General features: G+C 41.9%; 1 protein-coding gene and 1 long non-coding RNA gene across 3 annotated transcripts; both read left to right on the top strand.

Moving 5' to 3' along the window:
* Positions 1 to 3,740: 3,740 nt before the first annotated feature.
* Positions 3,741 to 7,678, top strand: LOC310843909. The gene is made up of 3 exons (XR_014563771.1): positions 3,741 to 5,103; positions 6,104 to 6,178; positions 7,376 to 7,678. It is a non-coding gene; the product is annotated as an uncharacterized lncRNA (long non-coding RNA).
* Positions 7,679 to 8,827: 1,149 nt separating this feature from the next.
* On the top strand, positions 8,828 to 20,162 carry LOC310844142 (uncharacterized protein). 2 transcript variants are annotated; one of them, XM_083737910.1, is made up of 4 exons: positions 8,828 to 9,889; positions 11,930 to 12,019; positions 16,760 to 16,909; positions 18,841 to 20,162. In XM_083737910.1, the coding sequence occupies exons 1-4, from the start codon at positions 9,856 to 9,858 to the stop codon at positions 18,885 to 18,887; spliced, it is 321 nt and encodes a 106-aa protein (XP_083594036.1). In that variant the 5' UTR covers positions 8,828 to 9,855; the 3' UTR covers positions 18,888 to 20,162. The 2 variants fall into 2 exon arrangements, with proteins under 2 accessions (XP_083594036.1, XP_083594035.1); XM_083737909.1 differs by having other exon boundaries at positions 8,835 to 9,889; positions 18,656 to 20,162.
* The last annotated feature ends 386 nt before the right edge of the window (positions 20,163 to 20,548 follow it).

Below are 20,548 nucleotides of genomic sequence, written 5' to 3'. Positions count from 1 at the left end.
CCCTCCAATCTTGCGGAGCTTTCTTGACCCTATGATAGTGAGTCCACCCGTGCTCTCTGGTCCTTACTGCAGATTCGGTGGTAAGCAGTACCTGGAACGGACCTTCCCAAGCAGGTTGTAGTTTCTCCGCCTTCCACGCTTTTATCAGGACCCGGTCACCAGGCTGAAATGTGTGCTGATGTTCCAATAGTGGAGGACGCTGGACCAAAACGCCACGTCTATGAAGAGACAACAAAGACTGGGAGAGTGACCGCAAATATTTTCTTAGGAACAAATCTTTAAATTCTACCAGGGGCTGACCCAGCTGGGCTAGGTATGGTCTTCCCATCACCAATTCGAAGGGGGAGATTCCCAGGTCCTTTCTTGGTGCTATTCGTATTCTTAACAAAGCCAGGGGAAGGTTTTTCGTCCAGGGTAGCCCATTTTCCAAGTATAATTTAGTTAAGTGTTTTTTTAATTTCTGCGTTCGCCCTTTCTACCTTCCCACTGCTTTCAGGATGCCATGGTGTGTGGAGGTCTTCAACATAACTAGAACCATCAGTGTACCATCTTTCTCCTTCCGCCAGGGGCACTTCTGACAAATCTTCCCGGACTTTTGACATTAATTGTATAGTACTCATACAGTCATGTTCATCTGGCTCCCACTCTTTTCTTTCCCCGATCAGAAACTCAGCTGGATTTAAATTTCGGTCGGTTCCCAGAGTAATATTGGGGCTTGTCCTCAAAATAGTTTCATATTTTACTAAGCGACCGTCCGTCATCCAGGTGGAGGCTGCCCCCGTCATCACAGTAGATATTTGATGTGGGCTATGAACTATTAGGGCCCCACCAAAAGTCAATTTTCTACTCTCAACCACCAATACAGCCGCTGCTGCCACCGCCTGGATGCAGGTGGGCCATGCCCGTACTACTGGTTCCAAGGTTTTGCTAAGATATGCAACTGGCTGATATCGCCCCCCTCTCTTTTGGGCCAAGACCCCTACAGCAGTCTGGGAACCGATCGTTACATACAAGTGGAACGGTTGCTGAAGATTGGGCAGTGCTAAGACCGGGGCCCCGATCAGAGTCCTTTTTATTTCTTCCCATTTTAATCCATCCTCCTGTTCCCATGTTACCTTTTCGTCCCCAATGAGTTTTTGATTTAAAAATTGAACCAATTTTGCATATTGGTCTATCCACAATCTACAATATCCCAGTAGTCCTAACATCCTCCTCACGTCTGTTTTATTTCTTGGGGGTTGCAGTTCCAAAATTCCCTTGACTCTCTCTGGGTCTAGTTTTCTTGTTCCTCCCTCCAACAGATGCCCTAAATATTTTACTTTCTTTTGCACGAACTGCAGTTTTTCCTTTGACACTTTTACTCCTAATTTTCCCAACCAGTTCAATAATCTTATAGAATCCTGCCTCACTTCTTTTTCTTTTTCTTTCTCTTATTTTCTATAAGGTACTTTTTCAATTGTGTCATCCAATACCTTTCAGTCTCCCCCTCAGGGTTCCAGTTGTACATTTTGTCCGACCCTATAGGGTATTTTGGCCAAATCACCCTACAGAAGTTAATCATAGTCACTTTTGACAAACCAGCTGTATATTGTCTCATATAATCCTCATTCCATTGTATTAATACTTGCCCTAATGGACTATTAGGGTCTATAGGACCCTTCACATTTATCTCCTTCTGTCTCTTACTCTGACCCTTACCCATGGTTTACAATGTCTCCAACTTCACTTTCTATCACAATCACACGGAATCGCCTGGCCGCTTCCCTCGCGGGATAGACGGAACCGCAAGCTAATCCTCTCGTCAGGGCAGAGCCCTGATCCACACTCACGCGTCCATATGGAACCTCTCTTTCACTCAAGAGACGAGTCTCTCACCCCCGCCCCGTAACACAGTTTACAAAAATTCTCACGTCTACTCACCCAATACAGTCCAGCGCCGCTTCTCACGACTAGTGAACAGGCGGGCGTCCCCGCTGGGCTCTCGCGGTCCCTGACCGCTGATAATCGAGACTGTCTCTCCCACCTATATTGAGTCCTGTCTTAGCCCTTGTGGATTGCTATGAACAAATCCCGCCCCGAGCCACTCCGAAAGGATGGAGGGGCGCCTGCCCGGGGTCCGAGTATCGCTCGAGCCACCCGTCAAGGGCCCCACGTTGGGCGCCAGAATTGTGAGAAGTCGTTCGTGGAAACAAACAGACAAAGGACTTCAATATAAGGTTAACCCTTTTATTAGTCGCGTTTGCAAAGGCGGACCCTCCGTACCCGTAGATACGAAGAGCCTCGATCAGGCATAAGCGCAGCAGTTTTATCCCTACAGCTGCCGCCCCTCTTTCAGAGGCTTGGCTTACAATCTACTTATCAGAGTTCAACACATTTCTAATACATTGTCCACTCTACACTAACCACTTCATCTATTATCAGATATGGGCCTACGCCCCTTGGATTTCTTTATCCTGTGTACGCAGCTCATGGGGACTTTCCAGACTGAGTTTGAGGCACACCCTTGCTTGTATTTTTTCCTTTATTTCTTAATCTCACAAGTGTATTTAAGATGTTCAGTGTTTACTTCACTACCGAGACTGATCTACCCCTGAATCTACCTCACGGTGCCCTACATGCTGAGAAAAATATGGCAGCCTGTCCTGTACTTCTTTGCAACGAGTAACGAAGTAAGGGGGAAAGTTCCATTTGTAACAGACACACACAGTTACTGTTGGTTCCCCAGGGGACGCTCAGAATTAAGCTTTAGCTAAATTAGATTTCGTTCCAAGCACCGCCAGTAAGATGCAAGCGCTGCATTCATAATAATATGAACACAGGGCAGGAATCAATTGCGTCAGCAAATGCTACAGTGATAGTTTGGGCAGAAGTGGGGCAATTCCAAGAGGAAGCCAGGGAGCGCTAAAGGCTTCCCTGAAGACAGCCACAACAGTATGCCAAAATGGACAGCAGGGCAGAACAGTGAATGCAAGCTACAGTGATAAGATGAACTAGAGCTGCTTTTATTTCTTGGTTTATTTTATACAGTTTTTACACTGGCATCCATCTTGGAACCGCTCCCAAGAACACAGGCCTTGAGCATGCTCAGTGCCAACTTTTTCCTCAAAAAAACCACACTTTTGCCTTCTGGCCTCTAGATGGCAACCATGTAAACATATCTTACCATCATTCATATATCCCTAGGTTAATTTAAGCTATTCTCTTCTCATAGGTTTTCTTGTTTGTCCGGGTTCTTACACAGTATTAGATTTATAGTGCAACCCACTGCATGTCCAGTCAGAAATAAGTTCCATTGAGTTCAGTGGGGCTTATTCTCGTGGGTACAGGATTGCAACTGGTTAGTTTATTGCTGGAAGTATGGAAGTCTGTATTTTAAAGATTCGAATATCAAGGAATTTGTTCATAATTAGGGTTGTCTAACCTGTTCTTCTTGTTGAATGGTCCTCTTACTGTAATTGTTTACTACTACAGTGGTACCTCGGGTTAAGTACTTAATTCGTTCTGGAGGTCTCTTCTTAACGTGAAACTGTTCTTAACCTGAAGCACCACTTTAGCTAATGGGGCCTCCTGCTGCTGCCATACCACCGGAGCACGATTTCTGTTCTCATCCTGAAGCAAAGTTCTTAACCCGAGGTACTATTTCTGGGTTAGCAGAGTCTGTAACCTGAAGCATCTGCAACCTGAAGGGTCTGTAACCCGAGGTATCACTGTACTACTACTACTACTACTACTACTACTACTACTACTACTACTGCTTATTTATTTAATATTTATTTATTTAGTTAGTTAGATACACATACCCCGCCTTTTCCCCCTGACAGGACTCAAGGCAGCTTATACATAAAAACAAGAAATCTGTAAAAACGTAGAAACATTGGGGGGGGGGCAGTCATTAAAAAACAATCAAACATTAAAATAATCAAATTTTGTTTAAAATACTACAAACAATTGCAATAGAAACAGCACAGCACCAGCCCCTTTATTAGAGCAGTCAATTCCCAAAAGCCTGATGGCGGAAGCACAACAAGGAGGAAGCCAGTCTGTATTCTCCAGGGAGGAAGACTCTCCAGAGTCTGGGAGCAGCCACCGAGAATGCCCTTTTGTTCATTCCCACCAAGTGTGCCTATGAGGGTGATGGGGCCAAGAGAAGGACCTGCCCTGAAGATCTCAAAACCCAGGCAGCTTCATATGAGGGAATGTGGTATTTCAGATAGCTTGGACCTAAGCCATATAGGGCTTTATAATAGAATATGTTTTAATAGCTGTACATTGCCTGGAATTTGGTTATGTGGAAGGAAGAGTTCAATATATATTAAATAAATGGTCTGCTCGGAGTCAGTGACTGTATTAGAAAACTAATATTTGAATCTACTCTTGGGTACATTGCATTATTTTCTAGCTATCTCAATATGGTTGCTGTTTCACACATCACCATTCCAGTTTGGTCAACAAGTTTGGGGTACAATGCACTGGAGTTTGAATCTATATAATCAATGCTATGTCTACTTACCTAGAAATAACCCCCATTGAACTCAGTGGGACTTACTTCTATATAGGCATGTATGGGATTTGCTGTAAAAAAGCTCTGCTGTGGCTGTAACTTTAATTACTAAAGTCTCATTAAATATTATACCCCAACTCAACACTTGCCTCAGGTTCCCCACTCTGAATCATGGACTGGTCGTCCACATCTCTCTGCTCTTTGTAGCTCTTATCTTTGATCTCTATTTTTTGCTCTTGCATGCATTTGCCTTACAAGGTACTATTTCTGTACATTCAGACATGTGAGTAACACATTTACCAACAATTTGCATGAGTATTTCTTACAGTGGTTGAAACCACCTTGCTTCTGTTTTGAAGAACTGACTTTCCCATGCTTCTCTGTTTTGACAAATTACACTGAACCTAGGAGGAAGAGTTTAAAATCAAGATAGAACAGCCCTTTATTTTTTCTAGGCAATGCTATGGAAGATCTGTTACAGTAGGGATGTTTCTGAGGATATTGTGTTCTGATGTACCTGCTACAGCATCCTACCAAAATGAACTCTCAAGCATTTTCTATTTTTCCTGTCCTGTCAATGGTTTATATACTTGTTCTTCAAGGTAAGTTTCTTTTTGGCTTGGATGTGAATGAACTTGTTGTTGTTGTTTAGTCGTTTAGTTGTGTCCGACTCTTCGTGACCCCATGGACCAAAGCACGCCAGGCACTCCTGTCTTCCACTGCCTCCCACAGTGTGAATGAACTACAACCAAATAAATATTTCATGGAAATCAGTGACTTGGTATGTCATGCTTATGTGTAGGATTAGACAGTGACTGTTGTATATCAGAGTACTAAGGTTTAGTCTGCTGTAATTGCATCAAATGCAGTGTAAATCCAACAAGCATAACTGTAAGTGGTGTATGAATGGGATACATTTTTAAAGGGTGAATCATACTAAAATTTTCAAAAAGTTTAATTCACAGTATAACTATTGATGTTAGAAATTGCTTATTTAGTCCTTTGGTAAAACAGGAGTCAAATGTATTTGGCTAGATTGGTCAACCCCCTCCCCCAAATCTCTTTGATATAATAAGATAATGGACAAAACAATAAGGTAAAGTGGTTTTGAAAATGGTGCTTTGATCACAGAAAGAAACTGAAGCCAATGAGATTGCAGATATGTTTAAAAAACAACATGCCTTTAAAAAAAATCACAGGTATAGAAAGAAAGGATACATATTTTTGTCAAAATTTATGATTAAAGTCCACACATCCGTCATTGTGATGGGATGGAAGAAAATCTGGAGCTGGTTGTAAGGTCTCTAATAGTTACATAAAACTATGAGAAGAGCCTTGCTGGATCAGACCAAACTCTCATCCAATCCAGCATTCTTGCTTTCATACTGGTCCATGAGATGCCCATGTCCAAAGCCTTGTGTCAACTCCAAAATGAGGAGGCAACTAGGAAACAGGAACTTTGCCCTCCAGATTCATGTTCTAAAACTAATACATTTCTGCCTTACGATTGTAGTATTGTTTATGGTTATCTATTCATATGGTGGAAAGAACCATTTGATATGCAGCTTTTTTAATGTTATTATTTTTATATTTCTGGTCCAGTTTTTGGTGATGGCATGCGAGCAAATAAGGCTTTGGATGAATCTGCTGATTTTCCACGCAAAAGTCAATACTCTGGTGAGACTGCCTGGAAAAGGGAACATGTTACAGAGAGAATATAGCTTGTTTAACAACATTTTAGATATTTATCTCTTTGTCCATTTTGAGTCTGTTCTCTGCTTGTTGTCAGCTCAGGGGCCAGGATGCTAGTGTGTGGAGAATCATGACCAGTGGCAAGGAGTTGAACTTAATGGCCTATTATTTATTTACTTCAAGTATTTTTACCTGTCTCTTTAGCTGAGACAGCTCTTGTCCATTTCCAACATTTTGAAATTTCGCAAACCTCTTTTATCATAGAACTCTGCTTGGATGTAAAATAATAATTTAGTGTACTGAGGGACAGTGGTTGGCTATCTCCCACTGTGCACACACAGTCATGTGACTAACCAGGTGGTAAAGAGGATTTGCCAGAGCTCATGCCCCTTTTTCTATACATGTTTTACTGAGAGAGGGGAATCATGGTCAAACTTATTTATGGCATGATCAGATGAGCATGTAGATAGGTAGTTGTGTCCAACCATGACAGCTGCAGCACTGCATACTAATGGGATTTCAGCATTTTATGGGGGTGGTTCCACCATACTGGCACATCCGTAAGCTTGGAAAAACTTGAGTCTGGGTTGACTATTTCAACATGCAGTGACTGTTTGGAAGAAGTAGCCAGTGACACAATTACTGGATTCAAGAGGGCATTCTACACCCACCATTTTGAACAATCCACTCCCGGTTTCTTTGAATCCAATTGGATAACCTGGTGGTGCTGCAACTACTTACAATGAAGGGATAGATATTAATTATTGGTGCTTTACTGTTTTAAGAGCAATTTGTAAACCACCCTGGAATAATTGAAGAGTCAGATAAAATATTTTAAACAAAGAAAGAAACAAAAGATATATTGGGTATAAACGTTCCTGGGATTTATTATGTCAGATAAGAATGCTAAAAATGGATGTTCTATATTAAAAGCTGTCATATTTCACTTCTGAAAAAGTGTGAAATTATGTTGATTACAGCTGGGAAATGAATTCTACCACGTAGAATGGAGATTTGAATTTGCTTTTGTGCTGTGTTTTGTGTCTGAAAATTTTAGATGCCCTCTTGAAATCTGAACATTTTGATTTCATGAAATCACAGTTTTATGAATTGGTATGCTTTGTTCAATTTGGGTGTTAATGAATTAAATGTCTTCCCATTGCATCTTATTGACATGCTTAGGATCCAAAGTGGATAGCCTCATCAATGGAACGCTTGGTGATTGTATTCTCCTTGATCTGGAGAACAGGAACCCAGCAATCCACATTCACAACGTGATTTGGAAGAAAGGCAAAGCCTTGATTGGGATGGTGATCAATGGTCAGAATGAAGCAAACTGTACAATCCATAGCAAAAGATGTCTTATCTATAACAATGGCACCTTGAGCTTGTGTCCCACTCAGTTGGACGATATTGGGCATTATACAGTGACAGCATATACTGAGGATGGACGCATTCAATACAGTAACGGAAAGGAACTGCGGCTTACACGTAAGTATCAGATAGGCCCTCTAAGGGACTGTGTGTTATTCCTATAAAATAAGTGCCATGCATTTGCAGCATTCAGCTGTATAATAGCCAGAACAGCTGGAGAATTAGAGGAACACATTTAGGAGCGGATTTAGGGCACATGGGGAGGGGAGAGGGCAGAGAAGTTACATTATGCAGCTAAAAGGCGTTGTAGTATAATTTTCAAATTGAATAGCTCCCTGAGAGTTGCCTTTACTACTTTGCTTTCAGTATTAGATGGGCATTCCCATGCTCTAAGATGAGTAGCAAGTATTTACAAGGTTCATCTGTGCAATAGCCAACCCAACCACTGGAAGTTATACGTAATGTAATTTTGTTGTAACTGTATATCTTTCATACATTCTGTTTGACAAGAGCCTGCTGCAAATACGTTAGTAAAGTACAGTAACACTTACCTCCAAATAAAAGAAGGTTGGTAATTTTACTGAATAGAAGGATATTACTATTTTTTTATTCATGCCATTGACAGCATTATGTACCTTTAGGCCATGCTAAGCCAATTGGACTGACTTGCTCTGTTCTAATCAACAGAACCTACGGACACTTAACTTTTTGTGACATATGTGCCCACAGTGTGGTAGCCTGTCCCTTAAAATGGAACAACAGAAATTGGGTTCATTCACTGCTAAGAAACTGTTAGAAATGTTGATTTGCAGCTAAAATTGAAAATGATATTCATAGTTTAGCAGAGATTATTTCCCCCTCCTTACACAATGTATCAAAAAGCACCTGGAATTACAGGTGCTAGGTGTTGCTTCATGTAATAAGGGAGAACCTGATGAATGAAAACCAAGTTATGTTTCAGCAGGAAACCCTATTGAGACTATTAATATTGCACATATCCAGTCTTCTGGATGAATAAAAACTGACGCTTCTATTGAAATAAATATTCTCCAGGCTCAGAAGCTTTACTTACAGAACTTAATTCCAAACAACTTAAAACAATAAAAGTTACTTTCAGTTAGATGCATATTTTTTACACCGCTCCCAGCAGAAGCCATAATATCTTAGATTACAAATATGTTGTATTCTCAGCTAGAAATCAAAGCTCTGTTTCTCCTCCATTGCTGCCTCCATTAGTCTCAGGTTGTTTGCTGGAGACAGAGATTCACACATCCATTCTTTTCAGTAGCTTGGAACACAGAAAGCACATCACCCAAGAGGGATGCCTACAGATTAGCATATGCATAGACCTGCAATACAATCCTTTTCATATGACTGTGAGCTAAACATCTTGTGATCGAGGCACAGAGATTCATCCCCACTTCATGATTCACTAGTTAGGCTCTTCTTCAGCTTCAGTGGAAATTTCTAGCCATGCTATATAGGCACATTATAGATCCCCCCTCCATTCAATGCACATTAAACAATTATACTTAACAAAGCTGTCTGTATTGCTGGAAGAAAGCATAGTGCCATGGTAGAGTACATACGTCTGCATGCAGAAGGACCCTTGATAAAAGGCTTTCAAGCAGCAGGCATTGTTCTGAGGTCTTAAAAGCTGCTATGAATCAGAGAACATGGTACTTTACTGGATGAGCTAGTGGCTTGACTTAAAGACATAAGAGTATTTCTCAGTCTGATAACAGATTCACTTGGTTTTAACTAAGATTGCTCCTTATGAAAAGATTTTAGAATTGGTAGAGTTGGTGGGATATATCTAGAATCTTATGCATGCTTACTCAGAAGTAAGCCCCATTCAGTTCAGTGGGGCTTATTCCTAGGAAAGCTTGTATAAGACTGAAGCTGATTTTCAAGCAATGTATGACAATACATAGTTTTGTGTGCTGCCTTCGCCCCCGTCAAGTTATAGGCTCTGTTGAGTTCATGTAGCATTTATTATACATGGTTAATTGATGAAAAAGTTAAGCGCAAGGTAGTTAATTGAAATGATTAAATAAATTGACAGGGTAATATTAATGTTTTACACAGTGCCGCATGTCATTAAAAGTACAAACAGAGCTCTTTGTAACACTACCTGTCAGAAGTGAGTTAAAATAGGTAATTCTTTTCACAATTTCATTCTAATTTTAGAACCTAATCCACAGAAGACAATACTTTTGCCTCATTTAATCTTCTTCATCTTAAAAGGAGCTCTTGTTGCAGCATTTCTCGTTATATTGGGCTCATATATGTATCATGTTGGAAAATGGAAGAGGAAGCCAGGTAATCTTTCCTTGCCTTACCTTGCTTACCATAATGGGGGAAACTCACTCAAAAGGTACAGATGGTTGTCTAATGCAACTCCTTCTTTTACTTTGTCAATAAAACCTTTTGCATCTTATGGTGGTAAAAATCCATGTGCAGCCTGATTTTTTCTTTTTTTTTACAAGCACGCCAAGCATACTGGGATCTCTCTCTCTCTCTCTCTCTCTCTCTCTCTCTCTCTCTCTGACACACACACACACACACACACACACACACCACAAGATGGAGGACAGCATATAACACCTGTTTGGGCATAATGCTAAACTATGCTTTAGCATAATAGGAGTGAGCCTACTCAAGACGTGGACTCAAGCATCCTCTTGTCCTCTGTCCTCCTCCAACATGCATCAGAGGAAGAGATCTTCATCTGCTTCCTGAGCTGAGCTGACCATAATTGGTTACATCTGAATTGGGCCAAACTATGGGTAGGGCCAAACTATAGTTTATTGAAACAGCAGTTTCTGACCTTGGTTCAGCTTAAATTGTAGTTTGTTGAAGTGAATGCAGTTCTTGGTTCGGACATAACAACATATTGTGTGTCAGGATTCCTGTTCCATGTAAGAGCCCCTGTGCCCCCCCCCCCCCAACACACGGGAGGCCTCAAAGACCTGGAATGGTTCCTTGCTCCAGGTTTCATACAGGTGTTTCCAATTGCAGCAGCCCCATACAACTTCTCTCAGCTTTTCTTGCCTCTCTACTGAAGTTTGTAACCTCAGCTGTCTCTTTTTCTTTCACAGCTGTTCTCTCACATCTCTCTCACACTGCCTCTGCTTTGTCTCTAGCTGCAGATTTCTCCTCTCTGTTTCCCTCATCTCTCACTCACAATTAATATTATTTTCTAGCAGCTTCGCTGGGAGAGAGGTTCTCTCCCTCCTTGCTTCTTAGATGTCCTTCTTTGTTGTGGACTTGTCAATAATTCTTTCCCCATGTCCCCCCCCCCCCGCCCTTTGTGTGTGTGTTTTGCTGCTACTGCAGCAGCTATCACACTCTCCCACACCGACCAGCCATCTTTTATCAGGCTGCAGTGAATGTGTCAGGGCAGTGTGTCACTTCCAGTCCCCTGCACTGTGACTAGTTAAAACCAGGATGCAGACTTCTGCCACCCTCTGGCACATGCCAGGGAGAGCCACATCCTTGAGTCTAAAGTAAGACATTTTCAACTGAAGATCCCCTTTGGAATTGCTGGCTTTGTTGAATTGTTTGCTGACTAACTAACATGAATCACAGTGTACTAGGTAGGACTGTGAACTTAATAGATAGCAAGTATATGCATGCATTGATTAAAAAACAAGTTACTGTAGATATCTTTTAAGAGGTGAAGATACTATCATCAAGCCCATCTGCCCTGTCTCATTACCCTTTTTTTGGATGGAAGGACCTGTGAATTCTGCTTCTGTGAATTTAATAGATTTGCCTTTGAATGTGAACTGAACTCCCCCATCTCTAGCCACCAAGACTCAACCTCTGAAGAGGGAAAACACAAATAATTGGATCCATCGCCTTTCCTTCTGCCAGCATTGAAAGGCTATGAGCACATGATGGGTTGTGAGCAATTAAATGATGCCCACACCGTTTCTCGCATGTGCCTCCTGTCCTCTTAGCTTTCATAGGGTCCCTGATAAGAGGAAGTTGCCAATGGATATTTCAGGCCATGTTTTAAGTGGTGCTAAGCTGGTTTGTTAAAAAGAAAATAGGTTGAGGGTTCTTCAGTATGCGTATGCTGGAAAGCCAGTTACCTCTGGGGAAAGGCTTTATTCAAAGCTTCCCTTAAAATCTGTGCCATTTTTCACAAAGGCTGTAATGGGCAGGAGGGAGGAGACCCATCTGTCATTTGCTCTAGAGAAAGAAAAGGCAAAGGAAGAAATGGGATTGTGTCTGCACCCCTGCAATAAAATTAGGAGATGATGGGGATATTAGGAGTGACTACGGCACCAGTAGTGTGTGCTTTCAGTTCTCACTGAAAACCATTTCCACACTTTTTATTTTATATGGTTTAAGATCTCTGGAAAACAAGAAGACAACACCATGCACGTTGGAGAAAGAATGTGGCTGACTATGCAGTAGTTTATAGGAGAAAGCAAGACCAATGTGAGTATTACAGCTGCCAAACCAGTGTACACTAATCTCTATGTGTTTAGGCTTCCATGGGATCCAGAACTGTGAAGAGACCTCTGTATGTTGCAGTTGAGGGCAGGACAGAAAGAGGTTGTAAAAGTGTGACCTTTCTCCCTGGTAATTGTATGAGGACAACAAACAAAGGTGGTTCTGGTGTGATAGGTTTCTATTGCAAATCAAGGTGTGCGGGTCTGGAACAAATTGGTTTGGAGATACCTCAGGGGTTGGTTCAAAGAACTATAAGAAGAAAGGGACCCAAAGACCAATAGGTGAGATTCAAGTTTGGTCTATATAATTTAGACCACATAAGCAGAAAGCAGAAGGAAGCAAATTCTGTTGGGAATCCTTAGCTCTAGACAACAGAGAGAAATGAGCCAAGCCATATGTTACAGAAGAAGGCCATGGGTCCTCCAGTTCCCACAGTCTGGCACTGCACTGCAACCTAAGTTTCTGCCTAAGGCCACCAACAAAGCCATGTGTAATCCAACAGTTATGACCTTCCAACTACACAAGGATGCCTCTCGGACTAGTTAAAACCAGTTATAGACTAGTTATAGAGTTATAGTGCAGCTGCTGGGGTTGGGGGAGGGAAATGTCTTGGGCCAGTTGGGCCTGAGGGGAAATTATTTTCCAACTCCATGGTATGGGCTGATGTGTTGTACAAACCTAGGCTCATGGTTTACCTCTCCCAGTTTGGTGCAGCAGCCAAACAACTGATGAGAAGCAAAGTGGCTGTGATCTCCTCTCTGGGAGCCTCCACACTCACACATAGTTTCCTGCTTGGCAGGGGGTTGGACTCGATGGCCCTTGTGGTCTCTTCCAACTCTATGATTCTATGATTCTATGATAGTTTGTGTTAGCATGATTTGTGAAGCAGGCCTAAATTAATATATGAAATTCAGTTCTGGTCAGTTCCTGGACTGGGGACTTCCTGCAACAACAAGTATGTTTAGATTCAGGGTGGAAGAAAGATGGGATATAAATGGAAGAGAATACATAGACAATAACATAAATCTGTTTCATTAGAGCTAGCTAGACTCTTCTGCAGTTCTTATGGTTTTACGTGCCAGTTAAAAGACAAATAAAAAACCAGAAAGCTATCAGAGCTTCTTTACTGTGCTTGCATTTAGGTCGTGTCGGTGCATCTTTGCCAAGTGTAGTTTGTTATTCATTATGGGGTGATTCATACACTACGTTCTGCTGCCACCAAGTGCATTTAACAGTTCAGTGAGCAGAATACTCATGTGAACAGTGCCATTTAGTAAGTAGGACATTCTGAAGCACTGCCGATCAGCTTCTGGAAGCAAGGTTACAGATAGGTAGCCGTGTTGGTCTGCCATAGTCAAAACAAAAAAAAATTCCTTCCAGTAGCACCTTAAAGACCAACTAAGTCAGTTCTTGGTATGAGCTTTTGTGTGCATGCACACTTCTTCAGATACACTGACTTGGAAGCAAGGATTTTTGGTTGTTTTGGAGGCTACTCACCTCAAAGAAGTGATGGTTCTGCCTGTTTTCCTTCCTTATAAATTAAACTCCATTCCAACAAGGTATTAATTGTGCATATTCTCACAAAGGTTGGGTGGCACCCCCACTCTCTGCCAAGCAGTAGCAAGATTCCAGGGGGTTTCAGGCATTCACCGATGGTTTGAGCTCCTCTGGAGAATTGAAGATGTAGTGGAGCCTGCTTTAAGAAATCTGTTTTATTTGCATATTTACACCTTCAGTCTGCATGGAGGGAGTCCAGCTCTTACTTGTTCCCCACAGCAATGCAGCACTGGAGTGCAAGGCATCTCTCCCAGTCAGCCTTCAACCAGCTTGCCCAAGATGGATCTCCCCCTTTGCTCTCTTCCCTTCTTCTTCCCAGCACACCTTTCTCTAAAAACCTCAGATACATACCCCATCACCATGGCAACCTCTGCCTATCTGCCCAGGCCCAAGATCCTAGATGGGTCAACAACACCTTTTCTCATGTTAATGCCTCCATCCCAGGTGACAGGAAGGAACCTTAGCCTGTACTTTTCCACAGGCCTCCAATCTTCCCTTCAATACTCCAAATCATCAGACTCCTACCATTTATTAATTTCTAGGGGTTTTTTTGGGGGGTGAGTGGAATTCCCCCCACCTATAACAATATCATGAACAGAAGGCAATGTCATGGTCTACTCTGAGAAACAAAGCTAATTCAGCGAGTGAATGGGCCATGTCTTCTCACTGGGCAGCACTGTCATCTATCTGAACTGCTGTTTATTACTATAATTACTGCAACTTGATTAACCATATGTGCTTTAGGTGGCAACCCTACACACGCCTTGCTGGGGGAAAGTCTTATTGAATTCAGTGGGGCTTGCTTCTGAGTAGACATGTATAAAATTGCACCGCTGGTCCCATATGCTCCAACTCTGTGGAGCATAATTTAGGGGGCACCCCCATATTTTCTGCAAGTTGGTGCTTCCCTCCCTCCATTCTTCCTTCACTCCCATGGGCAGCCACCTCCATCTCTGGAGATGGGCCAGTCAGTTGCAACCCCTCTTTCAGTCCAGCCATGCCCTGAACTGCCCCATATGTGATGTCATATAAATTGGGCGTAGAGCTGGTGAGCTTGACTGGGCAAAAACTGCCTTGCAAGTCTAATGAGGAGGCATGGTAGGTCTAATTAGGCCCACAGGCTGGGTCCCCTCCCCCCATATGCCATTGCAAGTGTCATTTTCGAAGAGGCATTCCTGCTTGCCACCCACAGTTTTAATAAGTAACTCGCATTAAAGAACCAATTTAAATAAATAAATAAATAAATAAGCTTCCTGATCCACTCTTTTAGTAGATTAAAATACTTTAAAAATCCACTAGTCTAATGAATTAAAAACTGAAACATTGCTGCCGCTATTTATTTATTTATTTATTTATTTGTTATTGGACTCAGAGTAGACCACTGAATTCAATAGATATAAGTGAATCATGACTCACAATGACTCATTTTTAAGTTTTTTTTTTAATTTTAAATATTTCTCAACCGTCTTTCAACAGAAGATTCTAGAGCCAGGTCCAAAAATAGGAATATAATTAATTTGGACAATATATAAACACACCTTAAAATCAGCAAATCAGCTTAACAAAACATAAATGAAACAAAACAAATATCTCAAAAGCTAAAAACAGAAACAAACCATTCCATCCCTTCCTCCCCCAAACTAACATGTGTGAGCAAATAGGAGAGCAAATAGGAAAGCTTGTCATGTCAGATCCAGTCATGTCTCCCTTGAGAAGGCACTCAAAAGTTGGAGAGGCACTGTGGAAAAAAGCCCTCTTTTTCTTTTAAAGAGTAGCATACCTCAATTAAAGAGAGTACTTGGAACAGCATCTCTCCAGAAGATCTTAAGACATCGGCAAACTGGGTCTGATATGACAACTGCTCCTTCTTGTTGCTATTTTTTTTAATTGTTGTTGTTCCTTATTATTATTCAAATTAAACATTAGCCCACCTTTCTTCCAAGGAGCTCAGGCAGCATTCATGGGCCACCTAGACTGGGCAATAACTCGATCCCACCTCTCCCTAGTCCAAGTCCAGCACTCCACACCCTCCCAACTGGTGCTCCAACTGTTTGGGACATTTGCCCTAAGCAATTTCAGTAAAGGAGTTTGAACAGTATTCAGTGTTAGCTGCTAGAAATCAAAACATAGAATTAATGAAGAAAGATTGCTGCAAGGGTAGTTGATGTAAGGATTTGTTCATCCTCAGAAATGTTTAAAACCAGCTGAAATAAGACCCTGTGTGAGATGCTAGCTTGCAATAGAAAGTTTTCATGGAGGTTGATGATACTGTTTTTAACCACAGGTGTATGCAGTGATGCATAGTGCTGGTATTGGGGCAGAGTGGTGGTGGGGAATGCACACACGTAGAGAAGGAACTTCAAATATCATGTCTGCTGTCTCTAGAGAATTCAGTGCAACTGTTGGTGGTCAGAAGGGTTTATTCTAGTGCAGCACATACACTGAGGGTCCAACTAGAGGTGAGCTGGAGGAACAGCAAGTATCTTCCAACAATTTCCTTTAATGCACCCTTGTTGCCTCCAAATGTAATTGGAGCAGTAGCAGGAGGGAGAAGACACTTTACTATCTTGAGTAGTTTTCTCAGTCAAAACTAGCTCAAAATTTCCCTACAGGGGAAAAAGCAGATTCAAGAGGGTGGGTTTTAGCAGATTGTGATGGGGGACTACTAATCACTCCCTTCCACTGCAGCTGCTTTGACAAAATTTGGGGCACCCCACCCCTGCAATTCAAGTTTTTCAGTTAGGAAATGCTTCACACAATTCTCCCTGGTCCTATCTAGTTTGGCCCTCTCATGGACCTGGCTTACATTGAGCTACATGCTCACAAAAAATGGCTACTATGGTTTTGTATTTATCAGGAAGTCCCACAAGTCACATTTTCCAAGCATCTTCTTGTTGTTTCTTATCCGTCCCGTCCCCCCCCCCCCCAGTAAGGACCCAAGGCAGATTTTGGATCCTCTGTTTATGGTATTCAGAAAAGGCTACTTACCTGGGAGTAAGCTCCATAGTATACAGAAACTTTGTGAAATCATGCTAAAACCTGTTCCCCCTATACTTAGTAAATTTTGTTTGTTCCCGTGTTACAACATAATTATATGTTAATGTTGTGCTAACCCAGCATTTAATATCCATTGTTGTTGTACTTTCTGCTTTTTGCTTTCTTGCTCAGCAACTGTAAGTCCAGAATTACAGAAACCACAGGCTATAGAAACCACAGAAGAAGGTCAAGGGTTTTCGATTGGGAATGAAAAAGAGACTGCAACAGCAGCAGCTCCCAACACAGAAAACCCCATGCTTTTAAATATCTCTACTTTTCAAGGTAAGTGACCAAAACCGAACCACACTGCAGACAGGAAGGACACATTTTTATCTAAAATAGTTTAGCTGTGAGCATCTCTTGAGCATCCTGAGGACTTTTCTAATTATAAGGCAATAGGCAGATGAGGTTGTACTGCTTGTCTAAATGTCTAAGGACATACCTATCTTGCAAACATATTAGGTTTTATATTAGTTTAACACCCCCACAGCCTTCTGGGAACTGTGCTGAGGATTCTCTGATTATTCTGGCCATCTTCATAGAACATCAGGTTTCTGGGGAAGGAGAATGACTAGCAGACAAACCAGCTTAAGTCTGAAATATAAATATGCTGAAAGTGATCGTAACTGCGATCGAGCCTCCATGAAATTTGGGGACACTTACAAAAGTAATTTTTGGAAGTTTTGTTCCCATAGTGTGCAACCTGATCCCTGTGGGGAGCCTGAAAGAATTACTTGAGCACAACAGCACTTTCCTGGGCCTTTCATAGGCATCTGGTTGGACACTATGAGGACAGAAAGCTGGACTAGGTGGAATTTCTCTCTATACAGTGAAAGCAGCAGAAATGTTCAGCATTTGCAGCATGATCACTGCACAAATGTCAACTGGAGCTGTGGTAAAATAGGGAAGTCTCAGGGGCAGCGCATCCCATTTCACCACGTGAGGTGAAATGGGAATGTGTTGTCTCCTGTCCCCACTCTGTTGGCCCTGCCACGCCCCTGCACCATTCCTGCCCCACCACTTCCACCATCACAGGAATGCCCCCCTCTCATATTGAAATTTGGTGGTGGTGGAAGTGGTGGGGCAGATGGGGTGCCGCCTCTTGTACTTCTGCCACCTGAGGCAGAAGCACAACCCCACCGCATCTGTGGGCTGGCTCTGGCAAGTCTTGTATAGAGAAAACCAACTCTTTCTTTTAGACCAGGGTTGGTGCATGTGGGGCTTCCTGATGTTGTTGGGCATCAAATCTCATGAGCATGGCCATCGGGAATTATGGGAATTGTACTCCAACATCATCTGGAGATCCAGAGCTAGTGTGGTGTAGTGGTTAAGAGCGGTAGACTCGTAATCTGGTGAACCGGGTTCGCTTCCCCGCTCCTCCACATGCAGCTGCTGGGTGACCTTGGGCTAGTCACACAGCTCTGAAGTCTCTCAGCCTCACTCACCTCACAGAGTTTTTGTTGTGGGGGAGGAAGGGAAAGGAGATTGTTAGCTGCTTTGAGACTCCTTAGGGTAGTGATAAAGCTGGATATCAAATCCAAACTCTTCTTCTTCTTCTTCTTCTTCTTCTTCTTCTTCTTCTTCTTCTTCTTCTTCTTCTTCTTCACCCCAGTTTTAGCCAGAGGGAGAACTCATAGAATCATAGAGTTGGAAGGGACTCAGGGTCATCTAGTCCAGCCCCCCGCAATGTAGGAAAGCTGGGAAAGTTTGGAGACCACAGGGTGAGAAATATCTTATAGATGTGCCGTGGTACCTCTGGATGTGAATGGGATCCATTCTGGAGCCCCATTTGCATTCTGAAGAGAACACAACCCGTGTCTGTGCATCTGCGCGTGCGTGGGTTGTGATTCGCCGCTTCTGCACATGCACGTGACGTCATTTTGAGCATCTGTGCATGCGCGAGCGGGGAAACCTGGAAGTGACGCATTCCGTTACTTCTGGGTCACTGCAGAGTGCAACCCCAAAGCGCTCAACCTGAAGCAACTTTAACCCGAGGTATGACTGTATGCATATTATTTTTCTGTTCAGAGAAAGAAAACGCTTTACCACCAGCACTGTGTATGAATGTCAGGAGTTGTAGTGCTAGTCTACTGAGGAGTGACAGCTCTGTTTGCTGGGATGGCGGCTGTGTTCTTCCAGATCTTGTGGACTGTGTTCTGTGAGAGGTTTGATGATGCAATCGAATTAAGAGAACAAATATGCATTTCTTCCAGTGACCCAGCCCACATGTATGATGGGAAAAGAGACAATGGAATTCTGAAATCATCTGAGACCCAGTTCTATTTAACATGCTATCTCATTTGTCAGAAGATGCAGTTCATTTAGTAGCTAGGCAGAAGCTTTCAAAGTGCGCTTATGTAAAAAAATAAACCTAATTACTAATTTTAATCTCGCAAATATGAAACAATAAAAGGCCATTTTACCTCTTCATCATGATGAGAAACTGCTCTTTCAGCAAATTGTCATTACATTGCTAGCAAATGGGGTGAGTTTTATGTATAGATACAATAATATGTAGTAATTTGTTAAGACCTAACTGTACTGTATTGTTCTGATTAAAATAAGCAATGTTTAATTTGTATTGTGTATCATCCAACTTTCCCTCTTGCATTGTCCCTGATCATAAATTATCCTTGTCTATGTATATTGTGGATGCATTATTAAAATTGCTATTGGTATGAGTTTCTAGACTTGTCATTCTTCAGGTTTCTATAGTCTTTTAATCCAAGACTATAGAAGCTCAAGCTATGCTTTTGCAACGGGACTGGAGTGGATATATTTTCCATATATATAATGGCATATGAACATGTTTTATTGTAATTTAGTTACTAAAAGTGTATGCATTGAAAAGCAAAAGTTGATTTTCTAAAAAAAAGCAAACCCTGCTGACTTGTTCACAGCAAACGTTTCAGCCCAAATTGAAAATAGATCTGTATACGACTGGCTTTTACTCTGCTTCCTGCCTAAACCACGACTAAATACACATCCCCTTGCTAGGTACTAAACCTGTAAGTATAAAGTGTTTCAGAATCATTCATTAATGACCAAGATATAGAACTGTGGTTGCAGACTGTGGTCTTAGGCCGCCTTTGACCATATAAATAGTCACATTGAACGTAAAAGCTGCTAACTTGCCTGTCAGATCTGCATCAGTTCAAAAGCTACGTGAACCAAAATAACCGCCATCTTGAAACTGTAAATGTTGCCCTTGGAAATCTAGTTTGAGCCTTCTTGCCTTTCTGGATGGCGATGCCAAAAGATTGCGCTTCTTAGCTTTCAACCCCTGATTTGTTACCCAGTACTTTGTGTGAACTTTTACACTTTTTAAGTAGTTCATCGTAATTCATGGTTAATGCTAGCTAACCCCAGTTACTTGGGAATAAGACCCATTAAACTCGATAGAGCTTGTGTCAGAGTAGAAATGGTTAGGATTGTAGCATAAGTCATTAGAAAACAGATAATTTATGTGTCTTTGATTTTCCTATAAGTCCGAATTTCTGTTTTTCTTTTCTCAATAAATCTTATTTGTGTTTAAGCAATGTCTCTCTCTGCCTTGGGTGATTCACCACCTTTTTCATTTTAATCATAACCTTCTTTCAAGAAGGTCAATACAGAGTATTCCTTTCTGATTAAGTGGCAATGCACATTCCCTCTCATCTAAGCCCAGCTTTTCAAATGATGTGCACTCACGTTCAGTCACAAACTTAAAAAAAGTTTCAATGTGCACAACAGCTTATGGGCATGGATCATGTGGATAGAGAGAAACTAATATGAATGAACGAGGACAAATTACGCACATGCAATCCTCAACATTAATTAGAAATTTTCCATACAAAATGAGACCATAGAGCAGAGTGTGAGACAGAGTCAGCCCACAATAATGAAATGCAACTGGGGAAATCTTATCATCCGTAGCGTCTC

The sequence above is a fragment of the Podarcis gaigeae genome (assembly GCF_964106915.1).
Source record: "Podarcis gaigeae genome assembly, chromosome: 4".
In the NCBI taxonomy this organism is placed as follows: Eukaryota; Metazoa; Chordata; class Lepidosauria; order Squamata; family Lacertidae; genus Podarcis; species Podarcis gaigeae.
This window is presented reverse-complemented; position numbering and strand designations above follow the sequence as displayed.